Source organism: Phymastichus coffea, unplaced genomic scaffold, assembly GCF_024137745.1.
Source record: "Phymastichus coffea isolate CEN01 unplaced genomic scaffold, Cenicafe_Pcof_1.1 PCOF00116, whole genome shotgun sequence".
NCBI lineage: Eukaryota > Metazoa > Arthropoda > Insecta > Hymenoptera > Eulophidae > Phymastichus > Phymastichus coffea.
Window position 1 is genome coordinate 281,076 of NW_026706927.1, and position 10,522 is coordinate 291,597.

The following is a 10,522-nucleotide window of genomic DNA, read 5'->3' on the forward strand; positions in this document are numbered from 1 at the left end:
GAGAAATATAATGGTACAATAACAAATAATTATATTTTCGAGAAGTATAATTAGGCATACGTGAGATGTGATCATTTTTTGTAATAAAATGTTATTTGTGTCGGGCTGTTTTCGCATCGGTGTAAAACTTTTTATAGCAGCTGATCTGTAAGCAGCTTATCTCAAAATACGCGCGAGAAGCGTGAACTTATCAACTACGAATAGTGTACAATTCTCGTCTGCTAAAGATGGTGGGAAATCAGGTAAAATATGAGGTAATCTCGCACGATTCTGCGCATTGTAGCTGAAAACCTAGCCGCTCGCCACGAGGACGAGCCAGAGGCTAGAGCCAAACGGGCAGCCTTGATTTCTTACAGGCATGTCGGTGTAATCGAAAGAGATCGCCGAAAATTCATTTCGCGATTTTCATTCTTTAAGTCATTGATATATAATCAATATCAACCGTAGAAATGGCCGAACCAGTAGGTGAAAAATTGTCAAAAAAGTGAGTAATCATCGTGGTGCTTTCACGTTAGAACTTACTTGACTATCTAAAGATAACCTACAGCACACTGTGCATGTTCAAGAACATTTCCTTTCTATACTACAGTATTTTTCGATCTTTGTTTAATAAATTAACGGTTTTTGTACCGCCTTGTCGGTAGTGCTATAATTGCGATAATTGTGCAGTAAGCAACGAACGATGTTTGGCATTATCGAAAGAAGCTTGTTAAGAAGTCAAGCTGCTCTGCCGGCTAGCCTACTATACTTATGTGATGAAACACGTTACAACTTGCGTCATATTTCCATCTGCCAACCTTTGTCCAAACCGTGCGTAAATTTGTTTTTTAAAAACGGCACATTCATATAGATCGCTTACAACCTTAAGCGTATCACCCTGATGTACGAGCGAACGTGTTATCAGCTGCTGACTTTGTACATTTGATTACTGCTCGTTATAATTAGAAATTAGATACTTGTAATATTATGTCTTTTATATTCTAGTCTTATAATCATTTATTATAGCAAGTAATTTAAAACAAAAAAGTATGCTCATCTGAATGTTTTACCACTTCCATTGTTGTCAGATGGATGTACGCTTTATGGTCATTTTAATTTCTTTTTAAGTTTATCATTTTTATAATTACAATGGAAAAAGATTAAATTTACTGTTTTGCAGAATGAATGATGTTGAATCTAATAAATAATTATAACAAAAATATTAATTTTTCATAGTAATATGAATTGAAATTTTTATTCAATAATTTTTAATAATACCAAATTTTCTATTTCAGTGAATTGAAGAGGCATATAAAAACAGAGAAAAAGTTGAAACAGAAAATAGAAATAGATTTGAAAAAGAAAGAGGGAGTGAAAGTGTCCAATAAAGGAATAACACAAGCCAGTCAAAATCAGATTTCAGAAGAGAATATTAGCCCGAATGTAAATTTATTGTACCAAATGTTAGTTTTTTATTGATTGAGAAAGGGCTAACATTTTAAATTTAATTTTTGTTCTAGGAATATTTCAAACTTCGAGGGCAAGCCATTCAGAAGCTTAAAGCTACACCAGAGGAACATCCATATCCACATAAATTTCATGTGTCCATATCATTGCAGGAATTCATTGAAAAGTATAGGAATACAATAACTGATGGAGAAATGTTGGAGAGTGAAACCTGTAGTATTGCTGGTCGAATACATTCAATCAGATCAGCAGGTGCTAAGTTAATATTCTATGACCTTCGAGGAGAAGGTGTAAAAGTTCAAGTGATGGCCAATGCAAGATTTTATTATGATGAAAGCAAATTTGAGCCAGATAACTCAAAAATTGGTAGAGGTGATATTATTGGTATTGTTGGCTTTCCTTGTAAAAGTAAGAAAGGAGAATTTTCAATTATGCCTAAAAGTATAAAACTTCTGAGCCCTTGTTTGCACATGCTTCCTCATTTACATTTTGGATTGAAAGATAAAGTAAAATTTTAGTAAAAGATTATTAATAATTAATGTAGACAATGTGTACAGCATACTTATTTTTAAAATTGACTTTAGGAAACAAGGTTCCGTCAACGTTATTTAGATCTGATCATTAACAATCACGTCAGACAAAAGTTTTACATTAGAGCGCAAATTATTTCTTACATACGTAAATTTTTGGATGAACTGGGTTTCTTGGAAATTGAAACACCAATGATGAACATGATTGCTGGTGGTGCAACAGCAAAACCTTTTATCACGCATCACAACGATCTCAAACTGGATTTGTACATGAGGATTGCACCAGAACTTTACCACAAAGTAAACATGATAGTTTCAAAACTATATACATTTTCTAATATAACTAAAGATAGTTATATTAATTTAATCTTTAATTATCTTAATTTTAAATTTAATTTAACTCAACTTTTTTTACAGATGTTAGTGGTAGGAGGAATTGATAGAGTTTACGAAATCGGAAGACAGTTCAGGAATGAAGGTATCGACATGACTCACAATCCTGAATTCACCACTTGTGAATTTTACATGGCCTATGCGGATTACAATGATTTGATGGCTATTACTGAGGATATGATTTCGGGCATGGTTAAGTTAACACATGGTACTTATAAAGTAATCTACCATCCAGACGGTGAAGAAGGTGAAGCAGTAGAAATAGATTTTACTCCGCCATTTAAGCGAATATCAATGTTGAAAAGTCTTGAGGAACTTCTGAACGTTAATTTTCCTAAGGCTTCCGAATTAAATACTCCAGAGGCTAATAAATTCCTCAGTGATCTTTGTATAAAGCATGAGGTTGAATGTCCAGCACCAAGGACCACTGCTAGATTACTAGATAAAGTATGTAAATATTAACAGTTTAAAAATTGAATTTATAAATAGATAGTTATTAATTAGTTACTAATTCTAAGTTATAATTTTAGCTGGTCGGCGAGTTCATTGAAGAAAAGTGTATAAATCCAACATTCATTTTGGATCATCCACAAATTATGTCTCCGCTTGCTAAATACCACCGTTCTGCGGAGGGTCTCACGGAACGATTTGAACTTTTTGTCATGAAAAAAGAAATTTGTAATGCATACACGGAGTTGAATGATCCGTTTGTACAAAGGGAAAGGTACGTAATATTTTTGCGAATTGCATTTGATATTTTTGAGAATGAGTAATTCTCATTTTTTGAAAAAGAACATTTTTATATAACTGAAAATGTATGTTTCTAGATTTGAGCAACAGGCAAAAGATAAGGCTGCTGGTGATGATGAAGCACAATTAGTTGACGATAATTTCTGTACATCTTTAGAATATGGTTTGCCGCCTACTGCAGGTTGGGGTCTCGGAATTGATCGTCTAACTATGTTCCTCACTGACTCTAATAATATTAAAGTTAGTTTGAATTAGAATCATATTTATAATTCAAAAATATCTGTAAACTAAAACTTATTTAATTTACTCACAGGAGGTACTGTTCTTCCCGGCTATGAAGCCTGATGATCCAAACAGAAATAAAGACGGTATACAAGAGACTATAGGAGCTGTTGATAATACAGCAAAATAAATTTTGGAAAAAGAATTTTCGTTAAAAGTTTATTAATAAACATAATTTATCGTAACATTGTTTTATATTCTTCTACCTAGATAATCGTGTTACAATAAACATAGACTTGAATGAATTTATAATTTAATTACAGATATAAATTAAAATATATCTTATATAAATTATTTTTCATGATTCATGTACATTTGACATTTTATAAGATTTTTTAACGTTATTGATATATAATAAATCTTTAACACAACAAAATTTACTCTAAAATGATCTTCTCATAACATAAAGCATAATAAAACACAATCCTTTACAACTTTAGTAATCACAAAAAAATTTGAACAATTTCAACCGTGTAATAAGCTAACTATAATTTATTTTAATTTGAATCAATTTAACAGTTAGATCAGCTGTCTTCTAAATTTGCTATATATTTTGTTACAGAATTATAATGTGCTCCAAGTTGGTACATATGCCGATGATATGTTAGAATAAGTTTTCTTGTCTGTTCATATTCTTCACCTACTATGTAAGGAACACCACTAGCTTGAATAACTTCAATAGGACATTGGAGAACATTTGCTAGTACCTGCAGCTGTAATAAGAAAATTTAATTAAACATAAAATACTAATATACCGTTGCATGTTGAATAAATATTCTCACTTCAACTGCTCCACCCCAAGCACTTGTTTCTCCAACTGAATCACAGTATTTTTCATACTGTTCAATTGACATAATATCATCTGAATCTGGATTATCTATAAATGACAGAAAATTATCACTATGCTCTCTTAGATATTTGGCAGTTTGTTTCCTAAGATCAATAAAGTTCAGGGAAGGTGTGTTTCCTATTAATTTCAATTGATGTGCAACAGCATTGTATAGGCTAAAAAAAATAATATTCATTAACATTGATGCTTAATTAAACATTCTTTGATAGCACTGCTCTAAATTATACCAATGTCCATCACTTGGAATTTCATAAATCATCAAATCCCTTTTTGATAAAATATTATTAATTGCTTGTGCTTCAACATTTCTTTTGCCATAAACATTTAGAGCTTCCTGTTCAATGATTTTTTGATTTCTTTCCTTTTCTGCAATTTCTTTCTTTTCTCGCCTCTTTTGTGCTTTGGAAACTTTAACTGTTGACTTTGAATCTTGATTGTTTTTGTAATGAGATGATTCACTATCACCATTGGTAATTTGATCTTCAACTTTGACACAAGTAGTTTTATCAATATTCATTTGAGATAATTTGAATCTTGCAATCTCTTCGTCCTGTTTCTTGTCTAGGTCCGTCTCTAGTCTAACAATCTCTTCAGTGATTTCTTTCTTTTTTTTTTTATCCCCTTTACAAACAGACTTTTTTAAAATTTGTATCCTTGCTAGAATAAACAATAGATAGAATAGTGTTATTAATATTTGCTATAGCAATTTGTAAATTAAGTAAAAAAAATATATGAATGCCTTGTAATTCTTTTCTCTCTTTCTTGTGGAGAATAATTAAATCTTGCTCCTCGACTAATATTTGTTCTCTTTCGTCAGACATTCCGAATTACAAAAATTATTTCACTCTCTTACACTGATTACAAACAAAACAAGTATGTGTTTTAGAGGTTATAAAATGGCTATAGCTATAGTTTATAGTAATGACCAACCAGTGCACGGTTGTGCACGTTATCAAAGAGCTCTTTCAAACCTATACGGTACGTCACGGACTTCAAGTCAACTGAATAAAACTACGCATAATTTTATTTAGTATGAACAATAATTCTAATTATTAGAAATTTGTATATATATATATTTGTATATTTATATTACATATGGATTTATAGATGTATGTACCATATAGATGTTTCAATGTATTTATTAAAGTAAATGACAACGCAATTTTATTTGGAGTTAATTTAAAAATAAATTATCAAAATACTTGTTTATAACTAACTATTGAACTTATATATCAAATAGCATAGCGTGAAAATCCCGAAAAAGTTATAATTGAAATAAAATATGCAAAATTCATGTAAGTTTTTGCTATAATTCGAAATTGTTCTCTATAGAATTTGTTGAATACAGTGACATTTTTGTAGGGAGGTTTTCAATAAAGTAGAGTCCAAATAAATAAATTTAAGGCACTTTATTTGAGATTAGAAAGAGATCGATGTTTCTCTATACGGAAGCAGTTGTAACTTTGTAGCGAACCGACGTCGCGTGTTATGCATATATATGAGTCAAATTACATACACACCGTGTAAGGAATGCAAATTAAATTAGAAATAAGACACGTAAGTTTAAATCGAGGTTTCATACAAGCGTATTTATAAGTTGGCATATTTTCGTGAAATGAAAATGGTTATTTAAAAGGGAGAATTTCACGAACTTCGACAGAAAAAATACAGTTTTAGGAAAAGCCTAAAAGGAGGAATCTATTATATTTCGAGTGCTGGCCAAGGTCTGGACAACAGATGTATTTTATGAGCACTTAAATGCCTCCGCCGACTCGATAGAAAACCCAAAATTTTAAAAACGGTAAATCTCAATAGCTCTTCCAGTTACGCTTGAACTCTTTTATTGTCACTTACGTCGACGGACCCAAGCCGTACCCTTCCTTAATTGCTTTCCTCGTGGAGGCCCGGACCTGGATTTATCCTTTTAGGGCTGGCGGGCAAAGAGGAGCTTGGGAGGAAAGCGAAGGAGCCTAAAGCAGCAACGGCCATTCGTAGAAAGAGGCTAGTTTCTCAGTTGTTTGCACTATTTATCCTATTGATCGTTATAAAAAAAATATTTTACTATTTTATAAACCTGTAGTATTTTACTTTCACTATTCATCCATTCCGCGTCGCCCTACCTAAATTTAACACTGCTATTATGATGTTTTACTCATAAACACAAAACTATAAAACGCTATGCGAATAAACTACAGCCATCTAAAATCCTGGGTCAAATCGACTTAGCCCGCTTCGAGATCACTTCTTAACAGCCTTTCAAAAAAAAAACTACTTTTAATATTAATAAATTATATGAGCCGCGCGTGTGAAGATATTCTGATTTAAACTATAATAAATGCAATTGGAAAAGAAAAAATAATTAAACTAAAATACTTCCCAAAATTCCGATCACACTAATAATATATTTTATTTCGAACAATCAGGTTTAATTTTTTATTCTTATATATATATATATTTTTTAATATATATATATATATATATATATATATATATATATATATATATATATATATATTTATATTAAACTTGTATACTTAAATCATTGATCAAATTACATTATTCATTTATTATAGACTCCTTCTATATTATATATTTGACTAGATATATTATGTAAGTCCAATATTGAGATTTAGAATTTTTCACAGAATTAGTGTATAAGAAATATAAAATTAGTTTTATGCATTTCAATAGATTGTCGATATCGTAATTCTTTTTTATAAGGCTCTGATAAAGTCTAAAATAATGAAAGTTGTTAATTAAAAAATTATTACTTCTGGCTTAAAATCTTTTCGGATTAATCATATACAGGATAAAACCGAAGATTTCTGAAATCTATATGATCATAAAAATTACAGAAACTACTTAGCTTTTATCAGTTTGAATTGTTTTATTAAAGATTTTTCTGTTCGTAAAAGGGGGTAGGAATGGAAGTTACTGCATAAAAATTATTGTTAGAAAACATTAAACATTTTAGACGGTAAATATATAACGACTATCAATACTATTGAAACTTTTAGCTTATAATTTTCTGAATATATGTTATGTACGTCATCTTTAGATAGATTTTATTACTTTTGAAAGTTCGGAAGAAAACTATAGAAGAAAATAGTTAAATTAGATTAAGAAATATTGTATTTGAAAAAGAGTAATAAAAGTAATGTTAAATGCATTGAAATAATAGCATCATCCATGCCTGTTATTAGAAATATCGGAAATAAAATTCCGTCGATGAATGATTGTACTGGACCAAATAGACGAAGAAGCAAAAGATACTTATGTAATTTGAAAACAATTTAAGATACTTATGTAGAGAGAGAGAGAGAGAGAGAGATGCCGCTAGAGGGTCATAAAATTCTGATATTCTTTCTAGAGATAAAGTTCTGGTACAACACATGACAACCTCACATAAATTATGTAATAGTTTATAGGAGTCAAGTTTTTCAAATAAAGAAAATTATTCGTGGTTCGTTCAATAATTCTAAAGTTATAGAACAACCCGTAGTTCTTTGGACCATGCACTCTCAACCATCAATTTCATCAGTCGCAAGTATTAGTACATTACGATATAAGTGCGGGAAAAGAGTTTCTCGTCTCCATGTACCTTTCTGTAAACGCCTCACGAGACAAGAATCTACTTTCCCGCACTTGTACCGTAATGTATTATTTCATCTACCACTACTTCCTCAACACCTAAACTATTACTTTAAAGAATAGAACATCAAAAGTTATAGCTTCTCACATCGACAGTCACTTCTTTGAAACTAAAAATAAATGTGGAGACCAATTGAACGCTAATAGATTCGATATATGTTTGCGTATCAACGGTGGTTGATTGACTTGGTTAAAAGTTTACTACAGTTATATCTGTGTATTTATTTGATTATTGTGTATTGAGTAAGAAATACTGTTTATAATAAAAATGTTTCATTTACTGGGATTTCATATATTTATTTATTTGCAGCACCACAACAATTACTAATAATAACTAATTTAAATATTTATCTGAATAAAGAAAAATGAATGATACACTTATATTTCAAGAATGATTAAGAGAAAAAAGTTTTTAGGAAAATAACTTTGTAATAAAAACAAGATTTTTTAATTTGATACTTATTTTTATCAATACCTATCACATGATTAAAAATATGCAATAAATTTAGTGAACAATACCCTAATTATTTGTCATAGTACTCCATATTCCAATATACATAATTAAAAATAAATATAAGACGACATACGAAATTTTGACATAACAAATTGTAAAATGCCCATTTAAATTTAGAGAATTTAATTTAAGTTACATAAAAACTTTTATTAGCTAATATGTTATTAATAAAAAATGTGATACTACTTAAAATACTTAACATTGTGATTAAAGTTTCATTCACTTTTTAAATAATATAGTAGTATAGTAATACAAATATTCAATGTGTTCCATCATGCATTAACTTATAAACTAGAAAGAATTAAATTTAGTAAATAACACAAAAATGTAAAAATAGCATTGTAAATCTACTAACCATCAATAAAATATAAATATATTCAATTGATATTCTTACTTTACTTAATGTACAGATTCAGTTAGTTGACTGGACCTGATTACAACTAGTTTTTGGTCTAATAATGATGTTTTGTCAAAATTAATTTCCACTTGCTGTGACTGTTTTGCAGATCTAAAATAAACATAACAATATCGTTTAGCAGTTTTTGGCTCTACCATTATATTAGTGATGGCCAAAGGCTTATAACGATCAAGCAAATACAGAATATAAGATGCACCAAAAAGGGGATGAATATTTGCTACTACCACTTCATGGGCAGGTATGATTTTCTTTATTGAATTGCTTATTGTCGATGTTCTCCCATTTGTTGTCGTAAGTTCAGGAACTTCATCTTCTATACTTTGTTGTTCCTCTACCATTACTTTCTTAGTACGGTCAACTAATTCTGGTAGTCCATCATAATTTTCTTCACAATTGTTTCGTCCTTGAACAAGATGATCTTGTTTTTTATTCCTTGTTGCACCTTTTGGTCCCCATGGTAGATCATTCTTACGATTGTTAAAATTACCATGATATTCATTTTCATTGAAATTTCCTGATTTATCATTTTTATTGTTTGCTTGTTTACGAAATTGTTGGAATAATTTTGTTCCATCACATTCTTTTCTTCCTTGACCATTATTTTGGTTTTTCTCAGTGGTACGACAATCTTTTTGTTTGCTATTATGTTTTGACAGTTTAATCTTTGGATGATATCTTAAATCGTCAACAGTTCTTTTAGCTTCATCCCAGAATTTGTATTTGATAAACCAATAACCTGTGTTGTCTCCAGCAAGCCGTATTTTATAAACATGTCCACATTGTGAAAATATCTCATTGATTTCTTCTCTTTCGAGAGCATATTGATTTTTAAATAAGACACAGTAACATTCGTCTATATTGTCATATTTAATTAGAGCGTTATAATCTCCCATGGTTAAAATATTTATCCTGTAATAGAATACTTTAAATCAGAAATATGGCCTTAAATTTTTTTTAATTAATAATTTCCGAACACTTATTTTATGTCATGATCAGGATATTGTACTATTCCATTTGAATTTATAACATGTAATAAATAGAATTGAATAAAACTTATCGACCCTCTAACCTTGTAAATTAGTAACAATTTCAAATTTGTATGAATTTATTAATTCAAGAACATTATTACCGACTATCCTTAATTTATTAATCGTCAAAATATTTAATTAAATAAATAAAACCTTAAACTTTGTTTTATTTTCTTTTTTATGTATTATCAGCACTGTAACTTCCTCGCTTTAAAAATTAACCCGAAAAATCGTTTAGAAAATTGAAAAACTCACTGTATAAAAAGACCACCTTCCTCGGACTCCAATAACAAAGCGATTCCAAGAGAACAGATATTGTCAAGTGTTCAAAAAGCCGCAAGCGTTTCCACGCGGTAGCTTTGTCAGACTGCCTGATCTATAAGTAGTAGAGCACTGAAAGTGAGCAGTCAGCACAGTAGATATTTCTCACGACTGTATTCTGAAATCTGACCATTGGATTGAAAGACTCAAAAGAAGTGACCAATCGGTAAACTGAGTGGAGTCGTTTTCTCTGAACTAAGTATTGTTGACAGTAAGTAAGGTAATATGACACTAGCGCTTGCACTGAGATTTCCTTAAAATTTGTAAACATCAACACCGTGCCACTGTCACTTTTCAATAGCTGAACAATAACATAATTGATTCATTATTTATCCAATC

General features: G+C 30.1%; 3 protein-coding genes across 4 annotated transcripts; 1 reads left to right on the forward strand and 2 right to left on the reverse strand.

Moving 5' to 3' along the window:
* The first annotated feature begins 292 nt into the window (after window positions 1-292).
* LOC131670823 (lysine--tRNA ligase) lies at window positions 293-3,646 on the forward strand. 2 transcript variants are annotated; one of them, XM_058946770.1, is made up of 8 exons: window positions 293-484; window positions 1,275-1,422; window positions 1,500-1,952; window positions 2,031-2,276; window positions 2,394-2,816; window positions 2,900-3,093; window positions 3,197-3,359; window positions 3,433-3,646. In XM_058946770.1, exons 1-8 carry the CDS (start codon window positions 450-452, stop codon window positions 3,529-3,531), a joined length of 1,761 nt encoding a protein of 586 aa, XP_058802753.1. In that variant the 5' UTR covers window positions 293-449; the 3' UTR covers window positions 3,532-3,646. The 2 variants fall into 2 exon arrangements, with proteins under 2 accessions (XP_058802753.1, XP_058802752.1); XM_058946769.1 differs by lacking the exon at window positions 293-484 and adding an exon at window positions 576-810.
* A 62-nt stretch (window positions 3,647-3,708) lies between these two features.
* Window positions 3,709-5,203, reverse strand: LOC131670824 (deubiquitinase OTUD6B-like). Its single transcript, XM_058946771.1, has 4 exons — window positions 4,991-5,203; window positions 4,479-4,908; window positions 4,184-4,406; window positions 3,709-4,114 (listed from the first exon to the last, which is right to left on the reverse strand). Exons 1-4 carry the CDS (start codon window positions 5,070-5,072, stop codon window positions 3,926-3,928), a joined length of 924 nt encoding a protein of 307 aa, XP_058802754.1. The 5' UTR covers window positions 5,073-5,203; the 3' UTR covers window positions 3,709-3,925.
* Window positions 5,204-8,207: 3,004 nt separating this feature from the next.
* On the reverse strand, window positions 8,208-10,413 carry LOC131670807 (uncharacterized). Its single transcript, XM_058946748.1, has 3 exons — window positions 10,314-10,413; window positions 10,118-10,238; window positions 8,208-9,743 (listed from the first exon to the last, which is right to left on the reverse strand). Exon 3 carries the CDS (start codon window positions 9,725-9,727, stop codon window positions 8,816-8,818), a length of 912 nt encoding a protein of 303 aa, XP_058802731.1. The 5' UTR covers window positions 9,728-9,743; window positions 10,118-10,238; window positions 10,314-10,413; the 3' UTR covers window positions 8,208-8,815.
* Between the last annotated feature and the right edge of the window lie 109 nt (window positions 10,414-10,522).